The sequence below is a fragment of the Artibeus jamaicensis genome, unplaced genomic scaffold, assembly GCF_021234435.1.
Source record: "Artibeus jamaicensis isolate MK-2021 breed Jamaican fruit bat unplaced genomic scaffold, CSHL_Jam_final contig_415, whole genome shotgun sequence".
NCBI classification, from domain to species: domain Eukaryota; kingdom Metazoa; phylum Chordata; class Mammalia; order Chiroptera; family Phyllostomidae; genus Artibeus; species Artibeus jamaicensis.
In genome coordinates this window covers 23,323,772-23,350,191 of record NW_026521823.1, presented here as the reverse complement: position 1 = coordinate 23,350,191, position 26,420 = coordinate 23,323,772, and the positions used below count along the sequence as shown (strand labels likewise).

General features: G+C 48.7%; 2 protein-coding genes and 1 non-coding gene across 4 annotated transcripts in view; all 3 read left to right on the top strand.

Moving 5' to 3' along the window:
* OBI1 (ORC ubiquitin ligase 1) overlaps positions 1–4,286 on the top strand; it is a 36,811-nt gene extending 32,525 nt beyond the window's left edge. For both annotated transcript variants that reach the window (XM_053665626.1, XM_037145170.2), the window contains exon 6: positions 602–4,286. In XM_053665626.1, the coding sequence (XP_053521601.1) occupies positions 602–2,114 (1,513 nt within the window). In that variant the 3' untranslated portion in view covers positions 2,115–4,286. The remainder of the gene's footprint in view (positions 1–601) is intronic.
* An 8,085-nt stretch (positions 4,287–12,371) lies between these two features.
* On the top strand, positions 12,372–14,478 carry POU4F1 (POU class 4 homeobox 1). The gene is made up of 2 exons (XM_037145190.2): positions 12,372–12,690; positions 13,336–14,478. The coding sequence occupies exons 1-2, from the start codon at positions 12,568–12,570 to the stop codon at positions 14,476–14,478; spliced, it is 1,266 nt and encodes a 421-aa protein (XP_037001085.2). The 5' UTR covers positions 12,372–12,567.
* A 9,710-nt stretch (positions 14,479–24,188) lies between these two features.
* Positions 24,189–24,324, top strand: LOC119034521 (small nucleolar RNA SNORA48). The gene has a single exon (XR_005079579.1). It is a non-coding gene; the product is annotated as a small nucleolar RNA SNORA48 (small nucleolar RNA).
* Positions 24,325–26,420: the final 2,096 nt, after the last annotated feature.

Below are 26,420 nucleotides of genomic sequence, written 5' to 3'. Positions count from 1 at the left end.
AAAGGCCAAGTAAAAGCTTCAGATCACGCGTGGCTGTAATTGAAAGGGTCCAAATAAGTATTTAAAACCATCCCTGCTGCGACTGCTAAGATTTCTGAAATTTCAAATTGGCATTTTATGTTTGACAAGGTGACATTGTATAAGAAATGTATTATAAAACACTGCTGCACGATAGGAAAATGATTGAATGTAAATATTTCAAGATGTGGACCACTGTTCAAATGTTATCATAAATCTTTGCCATTGTTTTAGGGGCTAACTCTTCATGCTTATATGAGCTGACTTGATAGAGCTCGCTCTTGGAAGGGAAATCTCCAGTGAGTTTCTGCCTCTCTGCTACCACTGGCCTGAGTTGACCACAAAGTATTCTAGTAGATCCTTCGCCATTATTATCATGTTTATTATTTAAATAGTGGGAAAACCCTTTTTTTTTTTAGGATGCTATATCTGGCATTGCTTTTATCCCTTTCACTGAGTGGTCTGAAGTATCACTTGTGTGAAATTAGAGTGTGCTGAGACAATTAGCATTCTTAAACTTTGAAAAAAAAAGGAAAGAAGAAAGCTTGAACTGGAAGGTTAACTGTTCTTCCATTCCTTGCAGGTTTGGAAGGTTTACGGTAGCTGCTCTTCAGTCCAAAGTAGAACAGTACGAACGTGAAACCAATCGCCTCAAGAAAGCCCTGGAACGAAGTGATAAGTATATAGAGGAACTAGAGTCTCAGATTGCACAGCTAAAAAATTCCAGTGGAGAGAAGGAAGCTCTGAATTCCATTGGCCAGAGAGCACTTTCTGTCGACGGCAAGGGGAGCAGCGGCAGTGAGGAGGATGTGCCGTCCAAGAATCAAGGTGATGCTGCCAGAAAGCAGCTTGGCTCATCGACCTCGAGTTCTCACCTGGCACAGCCTTCTAACAGCTCTGCCCGGCAGGAAAGCGCCAGCAAAACAGACCTGAAGTGTTCGAAGAACAAAGACCTATATCAAAAGCAGGTGGAAATAATGTTAGGTGTGACAGATACAAGTATGGATACTTACTTGGAAAGAGACTGGGGTAGTAAGCCAAGTGACTGTGCACCCTACAAAGATGAACTTTATGATCTTCCAGCTCCTTGTACGCCTTTGTCCCTGAGTTGCCTTCAGCTCAATGCCCCAGAAAACAGAGAGAGCTCTATGGTCAAAGCAGGAGGGGCCAAAAAGCACTCACGCCATCTCAGAAAACTGGTGTTTGATGATTTTTGTGATTCTCCAAATGCCTGTAGTAAAGATTCTTCAGAAGATGATAAAAGCGAAACTGAAAAGAAATCAGAATGTTTTACTTCCCCAAAGGCAGGGTTTTGGGATTGTTGTTCCACAAGCTATGCCCAGAGCTTGGATTTTGAAAGCTCAGAGGGGAACACAATTGCAAATACTGTTGGAGAAATTTCTTCAAAACTGAGTGAGAAAGCAGGCTCCTGTTTATCCAAGAGGCTGAATTCTCTTCGCTCTTTGGAAATGAATCGGACAAGAACATCCAGCGAAGCCTCAATGGATGCGGCTTACCTTGACAAAATCTCTGAGCTGGATTCGATGATGTCTGAGTCAGACAACAGCAAGAGCCCCTGTAGTAACGGTTTTAAGCCACTGGACTTGGACGGGGTATTGAAGTCCCCCCAAGGCAGTGAATTTCTGGAGGAACCAGGCAAGGTGGAAGAAAGAACTAAGCCAAACCTTTCCAAAGGTCCTCTAACTACTGATCAGTCAGAAAATGGAAATGAGTGGAAACCCTCTTCCTTTTTCCTCCTCTCTCCACCTGACCAAGAAATGAGTGAAGATTTCCCACTCCACCCCAGTTCTAACTCAGGAACGAATGGAATCAAACCCCCAAGCTCTTTGTTTCAGACTGAGTTTTCCCCAGGTGTTCTGTTGAGTGGTGCGCATCAGCTATTTGAAGATCAAAGTTTTGGCTCGTCTTTGTTTAAGATGTCCTCAGAGATGCATGGTCTTCATAACCACCTTCAGTCTCCTTGGTCTGCTGCTTTCGTGCCTGAGAAGAGAAATAAAAATGTGAATCAATCAACAAAAAGGAAAATTCAGAGCAGCCTTTCTAATGCCAGCCCTTCAAAAGCAACTAAAAGTTGACTCATTAGAAAGGTGTCATTTATATTTTCGTCCTTAGAACAATATAAATGTTTAAAGTTACTTTTCCCCTCGTAAAGGTTCTCTTTGATTTTGAATTGATAGTTCTGAGTCGAGTGCCATTGGAATACGGTGGATTAGCCTGTACTGGCCAAGGGTGTCCAACCCATGGCCTGCAGCGCATGGGCTGCAGCGCCAGGAACGCGGCCCACCGCAACATCGGAAATTTACTTAAAAGCTTTTTTTTTGGTCCATCAGTCTTCATTAGTGTTTGTGTATTTAATGTGCGATCCAAGACAACTCTTCTTCCACTGTGGCCCAGAGATGCCAAAAGGTTGGACATCCCTGGCTGTGTACCCAGAAAATGCTCTTATTCATTGTGAAGAGTTTGTGCTTTTTCATTTTTATTTGGGAATCTTTTTGACCAGAAGATAGGCAGAGAGTTTCTTTTCAATAACTCTTACATGTATCTGGTTTGGATATATTTTGTTTCCAGTCTTGATTTTTCAATAACCATTAGATATAATGGTTATAACCATTACATACAGGCCTATTAATGAGCCTCAGTTGTCTTCAGAACCAGGATTTCTTAAATAACACTGTAAGTGTTGTCTACACACTGCCCAGGAGACACTTGTGTTTCTTTAAAGTTTTTCCTAGGCTGGGCATTATTTTGCCTGCTCCCATTTATTTAAGTGTAGTGGTGCCCTAACTTTTATGCAAGGCCATCATGGAGAAATAGCGTTCTAACCTTAGACCGAGATTCACTTCTTTTTTGGTTTTAGGTGTATATTTTCATCCTTAATGTTGTGTCTTGTTCAGTTTTTGTAAAAAAACATTTTTGCTATTATGAAAGATTACATTTCTATATAAAAATGTTTGTTTTATGTGAGATACCTTTCATTTGCTCATCTTTTTGTGTGCAGTATAGTGAAAAATCAAAAATTGAGTCTGCTTTGGAAGGAAGACATGGAACAGTTGGGTTCCAAGGGGCCTCAACATGGTAGCCTTCTTGTTCCGGATAGACATGCGCAGAAGCTCTCACTGACCAGTCCGGGCTCCACTTCTGCGGGTCTTTGCCGGGGAAGCTTTTGGGGAGTGATCAAGTCCTTGTTTGCATGTGAAAACTATGCATGGTAGCATTCTTGCTTGCACTGTCTTTCTTACATAAGAAAAAGAAGTTTCAATTGGCCAATAGAATATCTTTTACATAGGACAAGTTTTTTTTTTGGTGAAGAGTGTTGGGGGGTAAGAAGAGGTGAGCGAAGCACAATTTATAATGTAGGCTCTGGAAAAGCATATTACCAAACATGTGTTTGGTACGCCCATGCAGGCTTTTAAAAGTGATTTGTATGGAATGACTTGTTTAGCAAATATGCACTGAGCATCTTACATCAATGCCGTGCTGTTTCACGTGAATACTGCATGCTCTTCTGTGGGAACTGAATTAAAGGGTGTCATGAGCACTGTAATCCTTGATGTTGTCTCAGATACTGACTTAGCCTATAAAGGCCAGTCAGACTTACCATTTTTTATAAGAATTGACAAGGGGGAAAAGGCGGAAAACTGTACTTGAACAACAATAAAAAAAATAAAAACAATTGACAAACTATGACTCATGGACCAAATCTGGCTTACACCTGTTTTTGTGAAAGGCCTATGAACTAAAACTAGTTTATATACTTTTTAATTGTTTTTTTAATGCTGGGAATATTTCATAACACAGGAAAATTATAACTCAGATTTCGTTGTTTCTGAGTAAAGTCTTATTAGAATGTAGCTACGCTCATTTGTTTACATAGTATCTGTGGCTGCTTTTGCACTGCGGTTGCATAATGGACTAGTTGCAACAGAGACCGTACATCTCACAAAGCCTAAAATAGAGGAACATTTGCTGACCCCTGTGTTAATAGACTTCAAGGAGTCAACAAAACCGTAGAAGTATAACAAATCATTTTTATGATTTGGGGAATCATGCCCTCCACTAATCAAGCCAAAATAAAACATTTAAAAAGCTAATAAAACATTTTTTGTTTAGTCATACATATTTTTCAGTAAGTATTTGTGTGTCATTTTATCTCTGATATGTTAAAAGCTAATGGGTTCTTTTAGGGGTATTAGCAGTTTAAACATCTTTGACAATGTGGTTATACATTTGAAATTTTATTAAATGTAGAAATCTCAAGTTTTTTCTGAACAGAATAAATTCGAGGGTAAGCTTTTTATTGTACTCTGTGTATAATTCTTCTGTACCATGAATGTGTCAGTTTTGAATCCAGACATATTCTGACACTGCCATGGAATCCAGCGCACCTACCCAGGTTTACTAAGCCTGCCCGGGGCGAGGGCGTCTATAGAGGACCTATTTCCCATCCGCTCCAGAAACACTGCTGTATCCTCCCCACAGCAGTACTTCCTATCCTAATCAAACCTGTAATTCCTCAGTTGAAGGGAATAACCTGGGCAGGATTTTAATCACACACCCTCGTTTGTCTTAGCATAATCTGTATCATGAAAAATAGAGTGTTCTTACATTTTAAAAATATATCTATTATATACATACACTAAAAAAGCCCCTATCTTTTACTGAAACCAAGTAATTTGCTAGCCTCTGTCTCATAATCCTCTTCAAATTCTGTGAACCAGCTGTCACCCCCGGTTCACAGATAAGCGATCACAGGCGCAGCTGGAACGGGCCAGAGCTGCGTTGGGCCTGGGCCTCTGCCTGCTTTACACACGCACCAGCGCTCACGCGTCCAGGCCAAGGAGTGAGTGGGCATGAAGTTTCCAAGGATTCTTTTAAGCATATTTTGGAAATACTAGCATGTTTCTTTTCCAAGTAACATTTAATTAGCAAGTGGAAGCTCAGTGATGGGAGTGGGCGCCACTTTTTAAGAAGATCCACATTAAGTGACATTCAGATGGATTTGAAAACAGCACCAAGGCTCTGTGAGTCCAGGATGCACTTGTGACGAAGGACGCAAACACTCACGCATCAGCTCACGTCTTTATAAATAAAAACAGCATCTGTCTGTCGACTGCTCATCTTTCTGAAATGCGATGGCTAACGACGTATGCTAATATTTTGACATGACCTTTATTCTTTATCTTTTAATTTTCAAATTCTTCATCCCATCCAAAACAAGTCTCCTGTTTTATTACGCAGAGAGACCAAAACTCAAAATGTTAGACTTTAAGATTTATAGCCCCTTAATTTCAAATCTGCGTTGTTTTTCTGTAATCTCTTCTGTGTTTCCCTCGGTTTGAAACAACCAAAGTTAACACAGAACGAGAGAAGAAGTTCGGCCTGAACCCTAACTGCTGCAGGAACTTCTTAGCATATACTTACATGTCCAGTTCTTCACAGTAATACATGCATTACATGTTTTCCCTTGCTTTTGCCCCTGTTAATGATATTGTAGAGAACGTCACACTGAGATTAACAGTTTAACTTTATTGAATGTGGCCTATTAGATCAGAAGGTTTCCCAAAGCCTCCGAAGAAGGTCTTCCCTTCCGATTTGTGGGAGTCCGGAAACCCAGCCCAGGCCTCTCATGGTGTAACCTGATCCTTCTAATACTTGGCAGCGAGAAAACCTTTTAAGCAGTGATCTCAGAGTGCATAGTGAACGTTTTATTGCCTAATTCTCGGAACCCAGCTCTGAGCGAGGAAGCATCTATTAAATGCAGCATTCTTTTAAGAATTCATCTGGAACTCCGGCTGGGGTGATTTTCAGTTTCAGATGAGAGGCTGTCTAGAATACCTAAATCGAAGCGCTGCTTCTTCAAAGACGGTGGATTCCTAGGTCTGCCGTGTTTCCACGCAGAGCAGACCCCACTAATAAATGTTCGTTGGGTTAACCAAGTGCGTAGAAGCTCGGGCTTCTATTCGCGTTGGGTCTTCGAGGAGGAAAGCGAGTTCGGCGGGGGCGGGCCTCTCTCCCGCGGGCCGCCGCGCCGCCCGGGGCGCCTGTTCGTCCTGCTCCCACGGGAGGTGCAGAAGGAACTATTCCCTAAGGTCTGGGCGCGGTGGGAAAAGGCTCCGCGAGGCTCCAGCCTGAGCCTGCAAGTTTGCCTTTGCCCCGCCTCCACCCTCTGAGCGTCCCCGCGGCCTCCCGGCTCCCCCTCGCCCGGGGCCGGCGGCCTGATGGCGAGACAGCGACTCCCTGGGCGCTGGAAGGGGCGGGAGGTGGCAGGACGGGCCCATCATCTGTCCATTAAGCCGAGGCTCGGCGCTCGGGAGGCCAGAAGGCACGACCTGCCTCACTCACAGGGTCATCTCTGTGCCCGAGTGGGGGCTGGGGAGAGCGGGTGAGGGCTGGCCCGCCAGCCCGGGCTCGGCGCGGCTTCCCTCCCTCTGGTTCCAGCGACCCCAGCCCTGGCGGCGACCCGAGCCCTCCCCTGTCCCGCCGCCAGCGCCGCTCCCGCCTCCCCCCGACTGGCCGGCCCGGAGCGCAGACCCGCCCGGTGCCCCTGCGGCCGGAGTTTCCAGCGTTTGGGGGGCGGCGGGGGGGGGGGCGCTTTCAGTTGGTCCCGCCCAGTCCCCACCGGAGGAAACGACGGACTCTGCAGTTTCTTTTTATTTTATTACCACGCACGAACCTGGCGATTAAGACGCGAAACCAACAAAGAGTTTTCTTTCCACCTTAACCTTGCACACAATCCTTTAACAAATTAATTAATCCTAATGAATTAACACTTCATTTATTTAAACGCGCTACAGTCCATGAATTAAATTTTCATGCAGTGATTAAAGGCTGTTAAAATATGCATGATTTCGTTAAAATTTTATAATAAATCAGGCAATGTATTACATGACAAGGCAACTATTTCCCAGTCCCTCGCAAGGGGCTCTGAATTGTGCGGGCGGCGGGAGGAGGGGCGGCTGGCGGCGGCGACCCGACCGCTCCGCACTCCGGCGTCGGGACTCGGGGCTTCGCGCTTTCCTCCGCGGCGTCCGGACCCTTTGAGGACCCTTCTCCTGCGGGCAGAGCTGAGCCTGCGGAGGGCAACGAGCCCGCCTCTCCCTCCTGGGAACTGGGCCCCCGGGGCGGTGCGGGGGTCCCTCTGCTGTCCGCGCGCGCCAGCGGAGCGTCCTCCCACGGGGCGCGCGCGCGTCCGGTCGCGGCAGCGGGCGGGCGGCTGGGGGGTGGGGGTGGGGGGAGGCGACAGAACTTCGATCTCGTCGCGCGGAGTCTCGGCGGGAGCGTCTGGTGTCCAGTCGGTGTGGTCGTTGTTGTCCCGGGAAGCTCGAGACCCGGCCTCGGACCAGCGCGCTCTGGCAGTTTGGAAGGAGCCTGGTCCGGGCAGGGGGGATTCTGCTCCTCTTGGGACCTGACCCACCAGGGCCTGTGGCCGCGCATTTTCGTGCTAGGACGAGGCTCGCTGGGACGAACACGCTGGCTCTGGCCACGAGCCAGCGGGGGAGGCGCGCCCCTATTAGGCAGCAGCTACAGTGGTCCTGTTATCACCCGGAGGGTTTTCACGAGGTGGGTGGGTCTCAAGTGCGCGGAGAGATCAGCGGGAGATCTATGAAGGGGTGGGCAATAGTAGGTTTACAGTTTTGAGTACTCGAAACACAGCTTATTCTTGTGTTATTATTTATTAATTATTGCGTTTTTTCCCATAGCAACGGCTGTAAATCTACTTTTGTCCATCCCTGCACGTAGAATTCTACATATGCGGAGCCAAAAGCGATAATGACCCACAGTGAACTTGATTGGGATGCATCGTCCGTGTTGCAAGGGCATCAGTTAGGGAGTTGCAATTGGATTAAACGGACCAAAGGAGGACAACAGTGTTTTTTCCACCGGCTGGAACTCAGTCTGAATGCGGGGCTAAGCGTCTTACAGGGGACCACCCCCTTGCCCCAGTAACTCATTGCCCCTCCCCGGACCGTGGGGACCGACGGAGACCAGGAGACCAGGAGACCAGCGAGACCAGGGGCCCCGGGAAGGGCGGGAGGGACGGGGTAGAAAGGAAGGACAGCGGCCTCCAGGAAATCTCTGAGTCCCTGCCAGCAAGAGCGTGACTCTGGACGCGCGCCTTGGGCTGAGCTGGGCTCTGCGGGTGGCCAAAGGCAGTGCCACTGCCCAACACCGGACAGTGAGGGCGCTGCCGCCTTGTGGGCTCTGTAAGGAGGTCCGAGGGCCCCCAGCAGGGTTGGAGAGGGGCCCAGTCTTTTCACCGAGGGAAGGACTGGGCCGGGGTGAGGAAGGGGTAGCGCTGAGACCGAGAATCAAAGCAGCCCCGGCGGCCTGGGGTCGAAACGAAAGTGCCGCACCAGCCCCTCCGCTAGCGCACCCTCGGACAGAGTCCACCCAGGTGCGCACCGGGGCGGCCCAGGTGCAGCCCCTCTTCCGAGAACTGAGCCCCGTTTCCCACAAACTCTCTCTTTCCTGCCCTCCCCCGTCCACTGCCCAACACAACCTAGCCTCTTCTAAAGCCTGCTGACTCTGAGCTCGGAGGGCTTCAGCTGCACGCAGTGAATGCCTAGTTTCGACCCCTCCCCACCCCGGGCAACTGCCAGAGGGGACCTGGCGTCGAGAGTCTGGTAGCGGCTCCAGAGTCCAGCGGCCACTTTCCCCCTAGTCCCTCTGGAAGGGGAAAGGCAAACTCAGCGACCAGCAGCTGTCAGGAACGCTCTCCCGAAGTGTGTGTGTGTGTGTGTGTGTGTGTGTGTGTGTGTGTGTGTGTGTGTGTGTGTGTGTGTGTGTGGTTGGGGAGGTTCGACGGTCAAAGGCGAACGTCACCTCCAACGGTGCGGGCCCTTGCACAGCGCCTCCGTCTCTGGTCCTCACTCCGACCACCCAGTGTCTGCTCCCTGAGCTCGTGAAAGAGGTTCTGCCAAAGGCAATGTTAAGTGGGCTTGCCGAAGGAGGAGAGAATTAATTAATAAGGGAAAGAGATGTGTCTCTGATCCAGATGATAGACTCTCTATCCCCGGGGGGCAGAAATTCCTTGGAAATCAATAGCTGTGCATTCATTATCCCCTCCTGATAAAATGCAAAGCTAGGAATTGGAGGGAGAGAGGAATCTGGGTTGGTCATTAAACAGGAAAAAGGAGGGGGAAAACCTGCCCAGGAATCTATGCCAGGGCTCACACCCCATGCGGGCATCATTAGTACGGTCAGGGGCCACCAACTTACCGCACTGCCAAACAGGGAGCTCAAAGCAGTGACGCACTGGTGGGCCAGCCCCGGTCCACCACCCCTTCCTTTCACCACTGCCTTGGGGGTAAGTACTGGGGAGGGTCCAAGGAGCTGCCTTCGGCCCCACCACAGTGCTCCACCCTCAGGCCCGGGTCTGAGGCCCAGCAGGGACATGGGAGAACAGTTCTCCAAAGCATCATGCCCACCCCACTCCATGTTCCTCCACAACCCCCTCATTGCACCTGTCACGCTGCACCACAAACACCTCTTCGCCTGTAGCTCCCTCACTCTCAGGGACTGCCACCTCTGGAAGGACAGATACCCATATTTTGTACCTCATTTGTAACTCCACGATCTTGCCCTGGCCGGGACTGATGCTCAGCATGCATTTCAGGAAGCAGGGTAAGGTAGAAAGTAAATGAGGGAAGGATGCAATCACTGACTTTGGAAAGAGAACTGGCTAGACTGAAGATTTACGGCTCTGTGTGAGGACAGCACGCCCCTGTGGCCCAGTCTCCGTTTCCTTTGCAGGGCGAAAGGAGACCCCTTCAGTGATTTTCCTGCTTGTCTCCTCCCCATTGGCCTTGGCTTGTTGAAGTCTCTCGTTTTGCTTCTGACCCTCCCCATCTGCCTTCTCTTCCTTCCTGCACATGAGCATTGTCTTATGGAGCATGTTTGCTGCCTGACAAGCCCCTTGCTAAGCCTCCTGATGAACACAGATGTGCCCTACCTAAATGGACTTCCAATCAATCGGTTGGGGAGTGAGCTGAACACTGTACTCATAGCCCTCATGTGTCTAGCCCCAGAAAAAGCGAGATATTCTGGGCAAAAAGTAGGGATCCCATGTCCAATAAGCTAAGATGGGAGTCTCCGCGAGTCAGTAAATTCCTGACCTTAAGCCAGGTGCCTCCCCGCAGGGTCCTGTGGTACCCTCCAAGCGGTGGAAGGTAAGCCGAGACGAGCTTCGGGTACTCTGGGCTTCGCCTCGCGCTCTGGAGGTCCCAGGGCCCGAATCTCTACTGTTTGCGTTTCTGTCCCCCTGCACTCTTCAGGGTCCCTAAAGGCCAGCGTTTCCCTTGGGGGCTGGGGCGCTCCACAGCATCCAACCGCTGGCTCGCCCTCCGCGCGGCCCTTTCTTCCCCCCAAGGGAGAGCTCAGCGAACTGCCTCGAAGGGTGTCAGGAAGGATTAGGTTAAGCCTGGGCACTCGCTGCGAGGACTACGTGGGACTCACTCGCTCCCTCCAGCGATGTCCTGCCCGCAGTCCATTCCTCGTAGAGATAAAGTTGCATTTAGCACTCCCAGGGGACCGCGTAATGGATGGCAACGCGGCTCCTTCTTGCACCAGCAAATGAACATCCCTCTTACTCCCCTCTCCGGCTGCAGGGGGCGGGGGTGGGGGCCAGAGGGAGAAGAAAAGAAAGGAAGGAAAAGGCATGGTGACGCCTGTGGGATCTTCTTGGAATTTGAGTAGCGAGTGGGTATACTAACTACACAGGCGGTTTGTCCAGAGAAAAGATAAAATAAACGCCAACGTAAATTTAGGTTTGTAGAAACGAGAGCTGCTCTTTGGTGGAAATGCAGATCTCTTTGGTGTGGGAGAGACCAGAAAAATCATCTGTCTGATCCCTGCCTCCCATGAGCAGCGCTTCACCCCTCTGCAGCTCTCCCGCCCCAGATGTGACAACATCTGGGCCGGTATTATCACCCCGGGCTGGCGCTGCCTCCCCGGGGACTCTGGCGTCTGAACCGTGGTCCCCGCGGAGGCGCTTGATCTGCCCGCCACTTGAGGGCCGTGTAATAGAATGGGTAATTGATTTATTCTTCTTCTTAGGGTTTGACTTTACAACAACAAAAATAAGTACTGTAAAAGCAGGACCAGGGCTTGGGCCCGTTGTTTCAAATTGGTTTGAATAAGTGTTTCAATCACGCTTTTCTGTAAACTGGCTTACTCCTGTCTCCTACAGAAGAAAATGACATCCATGGCCGAGAAGCCAAAACGATGGAAGGAAAAGAAAGTTCTCTATTCAGCATCTTATTCCCTTTTCTCTGAAGCGGTTTCCTTTTCCTGGAGCTTTCAGGATAAAGTGTGTGCGTGTGTGCGTGTGTGTGTACGCGGGGGAGAGGAAAGGGTCCCAACACCCTGTTAACTGTTTCTCCTTTTGTTTACTAGAAGCCTCAGATCACCCAGAGCTCGTTCGAAACGCGGGTTTGAACTCGGTTAAAGGAGACAAAGAATAAGAGAAACGCACAGTTTCATTTTAACAGCCATTCCTGAGGAGGAAGCGCGCGCTCCTTGCGGCTCCTAAGTGGCTGTCACTGTCGGCGCCTGACACGGCTCCAGTCACCGAAACAACAGCAACGAAGTGCGCAAAGGAAATTAAATTATATGGAAATCAATAGCGTCTGACTGCTTCAAACGAACGTCTGTCACCGCGATTATTCTCCGGGAACGTGTTTATAAACCTTGAAAGAAACAGGTTCTTGCAGCCAAAGACAGCACCTTCTGCATTCCCGTGCTGTGATTTATTCTGTATACAGAGGAATGCGCGGGCATAATTTAACATACAAATGCCCCGCTGTATACATTATATAACAGCTTGTTAGACATCCCGGGGAGGAGGTGTGCCAAAGCAGCGCGCTTATATTCCGGGCTCGCGCTGGGGCGGGGTCCGCGAGGAGAGGGGCGCCCGAGCGGCTGCGTGCGAACCTCTCGCCCTGCTCGGCTGCGAAGGTGCCACCCGCAGACAATAGCTGGCCCTTCTGATCTCCGCCGACCCGCGGTGGGAAAGGTGCGGCGCGCAGTGCGCATGCCCGGCCAGCCACAGGTGCATCACCTGCGCTGTCCTTGCTGGTGGTCACTATAAGAGCGGCTCCCACGCGCCGGTCGCTGCTGGGCTGGCGCGCGCGCGCGCGCGCAGTCGCCCGGCGCCGCCGAGCGGGAGGGCGCGCGTCACCCCGACGAGGACAACTGCTGCCCGTCAGCGCGGCGGGGCCGCGAGCTCTCGCGAGAGCTCCCCGGCCCGGCCGCGAGAAGTGGGGCTCAGGTGTAAGAGGAGTCCATCCCGTCCGCGCGCGGGGCTAGAGCTCTTGGAGAAGTGGGATCGCGAGGCCGGTGCGCGGCGCTCTGCGCGGCCAGAGGGAGCGCCAGGAGGCAGCGGCGGCAGCAGCAGCCCCCGCGCGGCCACCGCCTCCGAGCCGGCAGCCGCCGCGGTTGCAGCCTCCAAAGGGAGGCCGGGGGAGCCGGCGCGCGCACTTTCCCGGGGACTTTCGGAGTGTTTGTGGATTTACAAGCCAAGCCATCAAGATGATGTCCATGAACAGCAAGCAGCCTCACTTTGCCATGCATCCCACCCTCCCCGAGCACAAGTACCCATCGCTGCACTCCAGCTCCGAGGCCATCCGGCGGGCCTGCCTGCCTACGCCGCCGGTAAGCGCCCCGCGCTCGCGGCCCCGGCCCGCAGACTCGCCCCCTCCCCGTCTCGGAGACGCTGCATGTCGGGTGCTGGTGTGCGCAAAGGTCCCGGTGCGGGCACTTGCGGGCAGGGGTTTTTAGAGGAATCCCGCTGCTTGGCGCATTTTGTACAGTGGCACTTAATGTCGTGTTCCTGTCGCCCCCGCCTCCGTGTCGGGCACCTGCGGTCAAAGTGGGGATCGGTGGGGCCACGGCTCTCGACTTTGTTCCACTTTCTCTGTTAATTTCTCGCCTTGGAGAGGCGATCTCTGCGTGCTCGGTGCGCGACGCGGGTTCCGGATGCGAGTTACATCTCCGTTTCTTCTTCTTTCCCTTCCTTTTTCGTTCCCGGAATGTATCCCTGTGTCCCCGTCTCCCCACGTCTGTACTCCTCGCCACGCTCCCTTCCCTGCTCCTCTGTCCCCGTCTTCGTCCCCAACGTGTCCCCATTCCGTGTCTCCCGGTTTCTGCCACCCCCACCCCCGTTGTTGTTGTTTTGGTTGCTTTGTGTTTGTTCTTTACTTGTTGTGCTTGCCGGCTTGTGTGTGGTTTTGTTTTGTTCTGTGTTTTGCTTTTCGGTTTTGTGGTTTTTCTTTTTGGTTTGGTTTGTGTCGCCTGCAGCTGCAGAGCAACCTCTTCGCCAGCCTAGACGAAACGCTGCTGGCGCGGGCCGAGGCGCTGGCGGCTGTGGACATCGCTGTGTCCCAGGGCAAGAGCCACCCGTTCAAGCCGGACGCCACGTACCACACGATGAACAGCGTGCCGTGCACGTCCACGTCCACCGTGCCGCTGGCGCACCACCACCACCACCACCACCACCACCAGGCGCTCGAGCCCGGCGACCTGCTGGACCACATCTCGTCCCCCTCGCTCGCGCTCATGGCCGGCGCGGGCGGCGCAGGCTCGGCGGGCGGCGGCGGTGGCGCCCACGACGGTCCGGGGGGTGGCGGTGGCCCGGGAGGCGGCGGCGGCCCCGGTGGTGGCGGCCCCGGTGGCGGCGGAGGCGGCGGCGGCCCGGGGGGTGGAGGCGGCGGCCCGGGCGGCGGGCTGCTGGGCGGCTCCGCGCACCCGCATCCGCACATGCACGGCCTGGGCCACCTGTCGCACCCGGCGGCCGCGGCCGCCATGAACATGCCGTCGGGGCTGCCGCACCCCGGGCTGGTGGCGGCGGCCGCACACCACGGCGCGGCGGCGGCGGCAGCGGCGGCGGCGGCCGGGCAGGTGGCGGCGGCGTCGGCGGCGGCCGCGGTGGTGGGCGCAGCGGGCCTGGCGTCCATCTGCGACTCGGACACGGACCCGCGCGAGCTCGAGGCGTTCGCGGAGCGCTTCAAGCAGAGGCGCATCAAGCTGGGCGTGACGCAGGCCGACGTGGGCTCGGCGCTGGCCAACCTCAAGATCCCGGGCGTGGGCTCGCTCAGCCAGAGCACCATCTGCAGGTTCGAGTCGCTCACGCTCTCGCACAACAACATGATTGCGCTCAAGCCCATCCTGCAGGCTTGGCTCGAGGAGGCCGAGGGTGCGCAGCGGGAGAAAATGAACAAGCCCGAGCTCTTCAACGGCGGTGAGAAGAAACGCAAGCGGACTTCCATCGCAGCGCCGGAGAAGCGCTCCCTCGAGGCCTACTTCGCAGTACAGCCGCGGCCCTCTTCAGAGAAGATCGCTGCCATCGCCGAGAAACTGGACCTCAAAAAGAACGTGGTGCGGGTGTGGTTTTGCAACCAGAGACAGAAGCAGAAGCGGATGAAATTCTCCGCCACTTACTGAGGGGGGTGGGATGTGCCGGCGGGGCAGATCGGGGAGCTGAAGGGGCCTTGCGGGGTCGGGGAGGGGAGCTTTTCGCGGGCCTACTTCCCCCCCGGATTTGGAGTGTGCGTTATCCTGCTTGCATTTGGAGAATCCCTCTTCCAGCGTTCTCTTTATGCTCTTCCTGCGCTCACCCTCCTCCAGCCTCGAGCACTGGGGTGCTGGGTGTGGACACCGGAGAGGCTAGCGGGAAAAGAGGGAGCATTTGGGTGAGCAGGGATTAGGGGGAAGGAAAGTGAGACTGGAGGAGGGTTTTGAGGAGCAGGATGGTGCTGGGGGTTGGGGTGGGAGGGGGGAGACTCGGAAAGGGTAGGGAAATGGACTGTTTCGGACCAGAGACATTTATCAAAATCTCCCGGGGACCAAGGAACGATGTACAAAAACAAACCTACCAACCACCCAAAACTAAACACATAAAGAAAAACTAAAACAAAACAGAACAAAAGCAAATAAAACATGCTTTAGAATTTAACTCCAGGGAGCAGTATTCTGCAGCTTCATTCCTCCCCTGAGGAAGAGAGACGAGAGCCACCACCATGACTGCCACTGACCCAACCCCACACACATGAGCTGAGAAACGAAATCCCGAACCAACTGAAGGTGAGGTGCTGGGAAGTGCAGCTAGTTGTGTGTGTTTATTTTTTCCCTCTGAGCCTCACCTCTACCCGCCCCACGTCCTCTTTTATTTATTTTCTGGGTTCCAAAGAGAGTGGATGCTGCTCTCCCCTTACCAGAAAGGGGGTGTGGGGGGACAGCTGAAAGGGTGTGGGGAGCTTAACTACCTGTTAGACGGAGCCCACCTTTTCCAGTGACCTGGGCTCTGTGTTCCTGTAGCCTGAGTCCAGCTGGGTGGGTGTTTAGGGAGAGGGAGGCATAGTCTTTGAGTTGACTAAAAGGCAGGATTTAGGAGCTTCAAAAGAAACATTTTATTCTAGGAGAGTAAGACACTTTTTAACAAGGTTTTTTTCCCTTCTTTTTGTTTTTGCTCTTAGATCTAAGATCTAGAAAAGTACTTCAAAACCAGCTCCCCTCCCACACTCAGCACTTGCTAACCCCTTCATTTATTTCTCTGAGTGTCATTTATTTTAAACTACCTACTGAATTTTATTTCCTATTGATTCAAATAGACTGACGGGTGGAAAACACTAGGAGAGAGACTCTGCCCCTTTTACTCCACAGAACAAGGCCCATCGAGTGCTTCTAGGTCCCTTTTCCTTCTCCCTTGGAGAACACGGAATTGTTGACACCTGGAGAAGTTTCTGCTTTCAGCTGCAGCAGGACTCGACTGTGTGGAAAGTCAACCAAGTCCCACAGGAGAGAAAGATTTAAAGTCCTCCATTGTTTCAAAAGGGTCTGCATGTTGGGGGGGAAGCAGAATAACTGTATTTCATTATTATTATTATTATTGTTATTATTATTATTATTCAAAAGTAATTTATTGCTGGGGATAAATGTTGGGTAGCAAGAACTTTAATTTGCACTACCAGCCCCCCTAATAGGAAATCATGTATAGTATTTCATAGTTATAATCAAGGTATTTTATGAACTGCTGATGGATTCAAAAATGAGAAAGACAGTCGAAGGTGGCTAGGTAAAATGCCTGCGTGGTGTACAAGATACTCTTTTGATCTCATGTGGAGATGGTTTATTACCATCCTTTAATAAGAACTAAAAAATTGAAAACAGAAGAAATGACTGAGGAAAAATAAAACCCTGCCATTTAACAATACTAAAATCATGCATGATCTGAAGAGTGTGGAAAGAAACACAATTAGGTCTCACTCTGGTTAGACATTGTTTATTTAATTACGTTGTATATCATTGTTTGCAGCGCAAACATTCTATGCATTTGAAACCGAGCACTAAACTGGGCGAGCTTTCTGATAGACCGTTTTGTGGATGGTGTGACTTCACAGTCTACTGCCTGTTTTCACCGAAAACACAGCATTCTTGTCATATTCTTGTATTTAGAGGAAAAATAAAAGGAAGATTATTGTAAATATTTTCTTTCACACATACACACACACACACACAGTGGTTACAGACCGCCCGTGTTATTCCTGAAATGTCTCATGGATCGATCGACCTGTCCATGTGTGTCTGCTGAGCTTTCTCCTGGGTTACGACGTCTTTGCTCTTATTACCTTTCCCCCTTCCCACTTCTATCAGAACCATTTCTGTGAGCCAAAATACAGCAGGGGGATGTGTCCCAGTACACTTACAAATAAAACGGAACTGAAAGAAGAGCAGTTTTATCATTTGGGTGCATTTTTGTGTCTGTTAGGCCAAGTCCTGGTAGAGCTGGTCAGCAAAGGAGACTCACTTCAGCCTTCAACCAAAAATACAGGTCGGGGGGGTTGTTAAGAGGGGGATGAAAAGAGGGAAAATGGTGAGAATGATGTATTTTTTCTGCTGAATCAGAATTCACTTTCAGACGACTCATGTGAAAAGTGGTGCTCTGAATAAAAAATGAATTCTATATTAGTGGCCTGTGTGTATCAGAAACATTTTTTTCTAACTGCAGAAACTCTTAAACTACAGCCTTCACTTCAGAGTGGTGGAAGCTCAGAAACAACCAGGCACCCCCCAAAAATATTTAAATTGAGGTTCAGGGAGAGAGACCTTTGGAGGTTTGTATGTTTTGTCTGGCCTAAAAACATTCCTTTAAAAAATGTTACTAAATGACTTTTCTCTGGAAGGTAGTGAACGCAGACACGACCCACTAATCTGTCCCACCCCCATGACAAATGCCTGTGTTATCTGGATCAGGTCGTGTGCCACCTCTTGCTCCAAAGGGACCAGAGATTCATTCTGTAGTGGCCTAGGCCTGGGTCACATGCCAAGTGTCCGGAGTCTCTTCAGAGCCGGGAGTGCGTCTTCCGAAGTCATGTGACACTAGCCAGACCTTTTTAATTTCACCGGCAAATCTGTGAAACAAACACTGGGTGTTCCAAAAAGAAGAGTGCATTTAAAAAGCTGTGCTTTTAAAGGTGTGAATGTTTTTTTTTAAAGAAAGCATTTAGAGGTATTTTAAAAAAATAGATCTCGTCCATCGAAATTGACTTTTTCTGTTGTTGACTCAAAATGTCATCAGTTTTTAATAAAATGTATTTGTAAAAAAAACCCACGTTATTTTATAGAAAAGTATGACCAATTTCATTGTTGGAGAACCAGGAATAAACAGATGGAAAGATTTACAAAGGCTGCTTAAAAAAGAATACCCCCTGAATGAAATGTTGCAAATACCTTTGTATTATATAATATGGCCAGTGTATGTAATAAGAATGTAAACATTTGTTCTGTATTAAGTAAAACCCTTACCAAACGAAAAGACAGCACTATGTCAATAAAACAGATTATGAGAATACATGCTTTGCAGAGTTTCCTATTTTCTGTAGTAGGAAACTGTGCAAAACAGTAAACGCTTCACTGTCTGGTGAGTGAATCTGTATACCGCCGGCAGGAGTAGTACGGCTGGTCTAAGGCAACGCCGTCAGTCCGTGAACGAACCAGCAGGCACCCAGATGTCCTCCTGGAGGAGAGTGTGAAGGCTTGCCACGCAGAGGTAGTCAGGCTTTCAAAGTTTTCAGGTGCTGAAGAGTGGAATTACACTCTGAGCGGATTCGCAGCACCAGGCAGTGGGTGGAATTGTTGCCATGTGTGCCTCCGGTTATTTCAAACAACAATCTCCAAATAAATTGGAGAAAGTGGGAGACTTATTTTCCGTCTGCATTTCAGCTTCTCGGGAAACCCAGGCCGAAAGAACGTAGGAAAGCCAAAAGAAAGATAAGACACTTGAAAGACACCTGCCAAGTTTGTGCCTTCCGTTCGTTTTAAATTTTCTCTTCCCCAGTCCTCACTCTGGGCCTTGCTCTTTCTGTGTGTCTAAGGAATGGTGTCCTCGACACACATCTGCGAACTTCTGGATAGATTTTTGTTTCATGCGTGTTCGGAAATCGCTCTCAATTTCGACTACACTCTCGTAAATAAACCGTAGGCACCCACTGCCGTGATTGTATCGATTTTTACTTTCTTGTGAAAAAGTACTTTGGCCCTGTTCCTGCAAGTGCCTGCGCCTGGACAGGGCAGGTCGCCCTGAGCCCGGGACTGTCTTGATCAGCCCCCGCCCTTGGCCCCAGCCTCCCCCGCCAACCTTGCGCGAAGCGTTTCCGCTCCATCTCTCACGTGGATGGGCTTTCGTAGTCCAGTCCATGAGGTTGGATTTGCAACTTCTGACCCTGGCGCAAAGCAGTCTCCCATCCCCGCCCAAACTGGCCTTGGTGGCCAGCGGGGTGGTAAAGGTGTTGACAGCGAATATCTCACATGGTTCTGCTCATCCGTGTTATCGCCGTCGTGGCCTCACCCCCTCAGTGACAGCTACCCAGTAAGTCTGGGAGGTTTCAAAGGAGACCGCAAGCTTAATTGATTTTTAAAAAATCGCATTCAAATTCGAATTCTCACGGGCTGTGTGTGTGTGTGTGTGTGGGCGGGGGATTCTTTCCACCTGCAAGATAAGCCTTGTCGCAATAATTACATTATTTAATATTTGATCAAACCTTTGCGCCACCACCGCTGGCTGCGGCTGGTTCCCACCCTCCGGGGCCGCGGGCGGGCGGGCGGCTCGGCCTGGGGCGGGCCTGGAACGAGCGGCGGGGCGCGCGGCCGCATGGCTCAGGTTGGCTTGCCCTTTGAATAATTCATGGCCTGAGACTTCTGGAAATTAATAAAATGAATGCTAACAAGAAACTAATTAAAAACTTTGCTAATTGTTTCCAAGTCACTGTGATTGGGGGGCAGGCGCCCTCTCTTTCCACCTCCCCGAAATCTGGTGCACCTACAAGGCTAGACGCTGGCCGGGAAGGGCCTCGAAACTCGAAACTCGAGCAGCCAAGCGGTGCTCGGGCTCCGGGAGTTATTTCGGAGGCAGCCTCGTGGGTCTGCTGCTCGCCCGGCGGCCGCAGGTTGCTAGTCTCCCCAACGAGACTGCGTGCTTGGGGGCGGGTGGGTTGGCGGGTGCCGTTTCAAACCACAGGCAGAGCTGATTGGGTCAGAATTTGCAGCCAGGAGGAGACCCGCCCTCCTTCGACCCACGCAGGGTGCTCGTTTGACCACGGGAACCCCCACCCACTCAGGGCCGTCCACTCGGGGAATCCCAAAGCCCCAAGAGCCTGAACCACGGCCAAGCGGCATTGCTGTGTTCGCTTTGCGCCCCTCCGCTGTCGCCCAGAAGCTCCGTGTTAGGAGGCTTCAGCTGCTCCAGGCGGCAGCTCCTCACCACTCGCGAGGCAGCCACCCGCCTGCGGGTTCAGCCAAGACTCCGCGGAGCAGCCAAAGCCCTACGCTGGTCAAGGCGCCCCAGCCGTGCTTCCTGCGCGTGCGCAGGTGTTGCCACGGGAGCGCGGACCTAGGGGCGCGGGGCGGCTGGGGCGCGCACGGAGCACTGGGAGCGCGCCGAGCCCGCACATGCGCCTTGTGTGCGCCGAGTCCCCTCCAAGAGGTGAGCCGGGGTTCCGCAGCTGCTAATTAGGCGCTCGCGGAGGTCACCTCCCACTCCGTAAGTGCCTCTGAGTATGTCCCGAGAGAAGCGTGCAGGGACCAGTGTTGCAAAGAGGTTGAAAATACTCCTCTCCTGACAGTTTGCCCGAATCAACAGACACCTTAAACACCACAAAACTTTCGAAACTGGTTTACATTTTTGAAAAGGAATTTGGAGCAATAATAGTCTTGCGGTTAAGGTGCACGTCACCAAAGCCTTGCTGTGGATTGGAATTTATCAGGCAAGGATTTTATACCCGGAGCGCGGGGAGGGCTGACCACAGGGCTTTCGTCCCTCAAAATTCAGTAGAATCCTGGATCGCAAAACGCAGAAGGGGTATCTCGGTGGGAGAGAAGCTGGCAACGCACAAGCCCTGAGGCCAGCACCCAGCTCCTGCACACCCAGCGGTGGGGTGGAAAGCACCCGCGTCCAGCTGTTGCTCCCAGCCGGAAGGCCCCCGGAGGTCACTTCTCTCCAGTTGAGCCAAGGAAAGGAAGCTGAAAAAGAGCTTGGAAATAAAAGTGGAAAAGGCGGGGATGGGGAAGGAAGAGAAAGAGACTCCTTGCATTGATTATGTAAAATGAATTACAAACAAAAGTTTGGTAGCTCTACTGCACTGACTACTGGCTTCAGTGCAGCGTAACGCAAACAAACTTTTGTGCGCAAGGAACAGAATTAAACAAAGTGTTGACAATTTCCAGCCGCGGAAATTCACTTACACCAGTTCCCCCTCCCCCCTCCCCCAGTGTTGACAATAAACATTTAATGAAGGCAGGGACCTGGCTGTCTCCAGTCAGTGTCAGAATAGTTTAAGCAGACCATTAGCAGGGCTGCTGCCACTTCAAACGTGGCGCGCTGCACTCTAACATTATATATATATATATTTAAAAAAATGCAAAGTGTGAGACAAATAATAGGATCATACAGATATGTTAAGTAGTTTGCTGTACTTCAGATATCCCCTGTACTTAATAATAGAAACAAACTCATTGTAGATTACTTGCGCTTAAAAATGTTAAATACAGTTAATGCAATATTAATCGCCCTTTGGTGATATAAAATGCAATATTTTCAGGCAGCTATCGAGTTTTTCTAGAGGAAGAGCTGATGAAAAGAGTCACAGCTGAATAGTGCAGAGGAAAAGCCCGGTATTTATTGCTTTTGTTTGGCTTTTGGCTACAGAGACAGGAACCTTCTAATGGGGTAAGGACATTTATTTTATCTGCAATCTATTGCTGCGAGAGCAGGGGCGGCAGATGGGGCTGGTGCGATATTCAGTGTAATTTAGAGCAAATCCTAATAACTAATAATGATTTATGTTAATTTTGATCACTTATGCGACTTTCCCAAAGCGCTGTGATGAAAGGGAAAGAGAGAGAAGTAGAACGTGACAAGGAGCTCTGAGGCTGATATTGGAGCTCAACTATCTTACTTAAAATGTGTTTTATGAGTTAGCAATGTAAATACAGGCATTTTTTTTTAAAGCAGGTAGGATCCATATGATGCTGGGCAAAGGTATCTCCCGGGGTTTTGCATTTCTTCTGAAAATGTACCTAGAGAGGAAATTCGACGCCTTTGAGCGGGAGACTGTATCACTCTAGTTTTAAGGAAAGCAGACGTTTCAGTGGTTTCATTTGCTTATATTCAACTAAGGGTACTTGTGTGTGGAGGGGCGGACGGGGAACGGAGAGGGCTGCGGGGAGGAGAGATCAAGCGTGTGCACGGCGAGACTGCGCGCAGCGCGAGGGTCATCCCTCCGAAAGTGTAACCTGAGCCAGAGGTTTGAAATCAGCTTTCAGCTGGGGAGCCTCTGTCCGCACCGCCGCCACGCCTTATGCAGAAGTTTCATTATTGGCTGCTTAAACAAGTTGCCATTTCTTAATCCTCACATTCTATCTGTAGCTTGTTTGCCTAGAATCAACTTTTGGGAAGCTTCGCCTTCCCTACCTCCGCTCTTTACCCGCCCCCAAGGGATCCCAGGGCTTTTAAACTTAAAAGTGCCTCCTCTCTCTTCATCCCCCTGGTAACGTGGCACCGGTTCAGAACCCCAGAGGCTGCCGACAGGACGCAGTTCTGCAGAGGAACAGGCGATTTTCGGCTGCCACGCAGTGCGCTGCAGAGGGTCGGAGCGATTTTGAAAGGGAGGGTGCGCCTTGCTCGTGGCAATTTACTTTTTCGCTTACCTTTTGCACGTTTTAACGCCTCAAGGCTATAGTTTGAAAGTAAAACAGCATCAAAGCACCTCCTTATTAGTTCTGTGTTTGAGAAATCCGGAAGATGAAACTGCCTAAAAGGTTTAATAGGGCGGAACATCATTTATTTGCCAAGCAAACAGCCAGAGTGTAGTTCAAAAGGGGGTACAGTGGTTTATCAGCAGGAGGCTGGAAGGAGAACGCTGGGGAAAGTGAGTTTCCAGCTTCAGTCACGACGTTAAAGTGAATTAATAAGCTTCAAGTGGGATGTCCGCTTTGATTTTAAATTATCATCTCCCCTGCCAGTTTATACATAACACATGTGTGTGTGCATTACACATATAGGCATATGTGTACACACTAGAGGCTTTCCTCACTTTTCTGAGTTGTTGTCAAGAGTTTTATTTGCTTGTAAACTTTCAGTTTTTGTAGATCAAAAAATAGAAAACTCTCCAGGGATTTGATCTGCCAATGCATCTAAAATATGATAAAATCTTTTAAAGTTAAACTTCTCATTATTTTCTTCCTCTTTTTCTTATTTTGAGGCTACAGATGTAAAAAAAAAATGCACTTAATTGTGTCCACTAGGGAAACACAGGCTACGTGATTCACAGCAGTTTCTTAAATTACACTGTATTTTGTTTTTGCTTTTAAATCATCTCTATCAGTAACTGTACTGTATTATACTGTTAGTATTCCCTGTATAAAGAGGACTTTAAACAAAATAAAATTTTAAACAAAATAAATCCAGGCAGCTGCCTTAAGTTGTTTACTGATAGTACTCAGGAGCTGGCGCGTGTGTGTGAGCGTGAAGCTGCACCTCCACACACAAACAGATGTAAGCACATTGTTTTAATGTTGCTGGTGAAGGGAGCTGAGTCTCTCTCAACTTCGTTCTGTCGCAGTGTTTCAGCACCAGAAGCAGCTCCCTTAAAATTGAAGACGGGTGCATTATTGAAACCCTCCATCAAACAGCTCTGGGGTGCTGGAAACACCCTGCTCTGGATGAGGTCTGGCTGTCTGACTGCACAGAAGCCCCTAATATGTTAATGGCCGTAGGGGATGCCTTAGGTACTATCTCAAGCTGCTTCGCACACCATATGTCAGGCTGTTAGCCACATGGATCTATTAATCAAAAAGAGCTGGAGAGGGAGAAGAGGGTCTTAGAAAGGGGGGAGAATGAGGGCAGTGGGGGAGGGGGAGAAGGAAAGAAAAAGCATTTGAAACCCCCATCACTCTCATTTACTTATTCAATAAGTGAATAAATATAGCTGAAAAGACTCAGCCAATACAGATTTCCTTTCTATCAAGTTAAAGGCTGTTCATCAATTTCTGCTAAAGAATTGAAATAATATCTGGTTCTGTTAAAATAGAAGGAAATTTTACCTGGAGGTTCCTGTTTAGGGGTCCTTTATTGAAAAACTTTCATAAGCAAGACTCTTTGATACAAGAAAAAAATTTTGTTGTTGTAAAGAAGGTTGTTTTGTACATGAGTTTTATTAAAAGTAGTGGGGGTGGGGCGTGTGTGGTTTTAGAGGATGTAAGGAGGGTGTGGAGGGAGGCACCTGGAGGATTTGTAATGAAAATGTAATTTGTTAATATAGATCTACATTGACAGTAGAGTTTTCAGCACCTGCAGTTCTTCTGATGGTAAAGTGTTTACATTTTTGTCCCTTCCTTTAACCTTGGTTATATGAATGAAACTGCAGAGTCTACAGGGTGCAAAAAGTATTTAATTCTTTTAGGAAGAAAGAGTATGAGAAAACATTTTTAAAAACCTATATTTCTAATTTCTGTTTTGTCTAGAAGTATTTATTGCCCTTTCCTGAATGTGTAAAAAATATTCCATTAGATAATAGTTTAAAAAGTTTGCACAACCTTAGAAGTAATTATGTGCTCAACATGGTATAAATAAGTACATTAAGTCTATAAAAAAAGATTTATGTCCCTGATCTGGGGAGAGTTGCACCTGGCTTGGTGGTGCATGGCTCATATCAGCCAGGGACAAAGTCACTCCTTGTTTATCCCAGGTTGGCTTGTGGTCTGTGCAGATGCCTGGTTCATGCCTTGGACACATGGGGGGGGTGGGGAAGATTTAGATTCTTTCTTGAAATGTTCAATCTATTTGTCATGTGCCTTAAACTCACCATTTTAGGAAAATCAAATGAAAGTGCTGATTTTAAAATGTCAGAAACTCTCAGAAACCACCAAGGAAAGGAAAATATGTAGCACTTAGATTTAAAAGTTGCATTTGTTTCACCCTGATGCTACCTGAGGATAGAGAAAATATGACACCCAGGTCAGCTTAGGCTTATTGTCATTTTAATTGGTAGTGAGTAATGATGAGCCACGTAAAAATGTAACTTCTGGTTATCAATGATCAGTTTTAAAGTCTAGCACTAGCAACATTTAGGAAATTTGAACATGATATTTTTAATGTCATGATTAGTAGGTGTGATTTTACTAATGTCATGATTAATAGGCTTATATCACAGTAGTTCATTTGTAGGATAAAGGGACGAGTGAAAATTTATTGATGTTAGGTTTAAAACACATATATGCAGATGATTGACTACTTACATATGAGAGCCACAGATTATCCAACCACATCACAGACCTTCTGTCATTAACTCAGATTCACAGTGCTCTGTTATGCTGGACTTGTAACCAAGAGAGGCAGCAGAATGTTCTTATTTATGACTTAAAAATACATTAAAGAATATAATTGTGAAGCTGTGCTCAGTGATAAAAATTATATAACTGACGTCTGTTACATTATTTATAATATAGAAGTGGAGTATTTTGTACTGTATGTTAGGTTGTATCTATTAAATATTCTTTACTTTCACAAAAGCATCTATTTCTGTTTACATAGAAGTTCTCAGTTATAAGCAAAGGTTAATATTGGTAGGTACTTGTAATTAAAAACACCAGTACATTAGATTACTTGATTTGGTTAGAAAATCATCTGTCACTCTTTTAGTAATACAAAATGCTTTTTAAAAATGAAGAATTGTATTGTAGAGAACGGCAGCCAATCTGCAACTCTGAGGGGTCCTTAAGTACTATATTTTGTCCAGGAGGTGATGAACGCATAAAGATAGGGTCATCCTGAATTTCAGGAGTAGGTGGGTAGAGAGAAACACTGATTACATTTAAATTTTGGTGCATGCCGCACCAGCCTTCATGTCTTCCCCTGTAGTTAAAAGGTAGCCCATATATCTGTCGCTTTGGGTTGCCAAAGACTCGTAACTTAATTCCTTCAGGCAATTCATCAGCACAGTAATTAAACTAGCAAATGGATGTAAATAAAGTGAAATTGGTTTCATGACAGATGAGGCGAAGAGGTCTCTGACATGAAACAAGGCAGGACAATAATGATTTCGGCAGCATCGGGCTATAGAAGGAACCCCAGCTGGATTTATTAGGTGCTGCAAGTGATTTGCTGGAAGCGGGCAAGACATGAACACTCTTTAATTTGACAGGAATTTTGCATCCTAAAGAGCATATTGAAATATAAATCCAGAAACAAATTTAGGCGAACTGTAAACAGAGGCATTGTTGGACTGAAAGTACTATTCATTATTTAAAAAGGAAGAAGAGTAGAGGAATACACTCCCCTCCCTGGTAGAAGGGCTTCAATCGCACAACTTATTACTTAATCCTGGGGAGTGGCAAACTAATTATGAGACATCTCTTTCTGCCTATCAGTTCTACTACTGCTTATTTTAGCGTTAGCAATTTTGTATTTCCAGAAGGAAAACAACTAATACAATAAATGATTTAAAAAACAGCATGCTGAAAACATCTATAGAAATTATGAGTATATGCAAACGTGAGAGGGGAATATGAGAAAGTGGGTGAGAAGCCCGATGGGCAACTTATTTTACAGAGTGCAATTATTACTACACTTAAATAAAACCTGGGATAAAAGAAAATCTCGTACATTTTATTGCCTCTAGGGGCCTGTGCCTGGTTACCCAGAAAGCAAATCTCTGGCTACAAAAATAAATTGTCTGAAGCCCTTGATCAGCTTAAAACCTAAAATCAAATATAGCAAAATAAACATTTCCATAGATTAGGGGAGGAACTAAACTGTAGCCGAAAATTGCGGATAAGAGAAAAAGGTGGAAGGAATGATTTCTTGGCTTGCTCAACAAGACTTAAATGTAAAT

What these genes read in the sequence shown, in the direction of transcription:
- POU4F1 (XM_037145190.2), top strand. Translation starts at nt 12,568, where the DNA reads ATGATGTCCATGAACAGCAAGCAGCCTCACTTTGCCATGCATCCCACC. An exon ending in CCTGCCTGCCTACGCCGCCG is followed by an intron (nt 12,691 to 13,335) that starts GTAAGCGCCCCG and finishes TGTCGCCTGCAG; the next exon opens with CTGCAGAGCAACCTCTTCGC.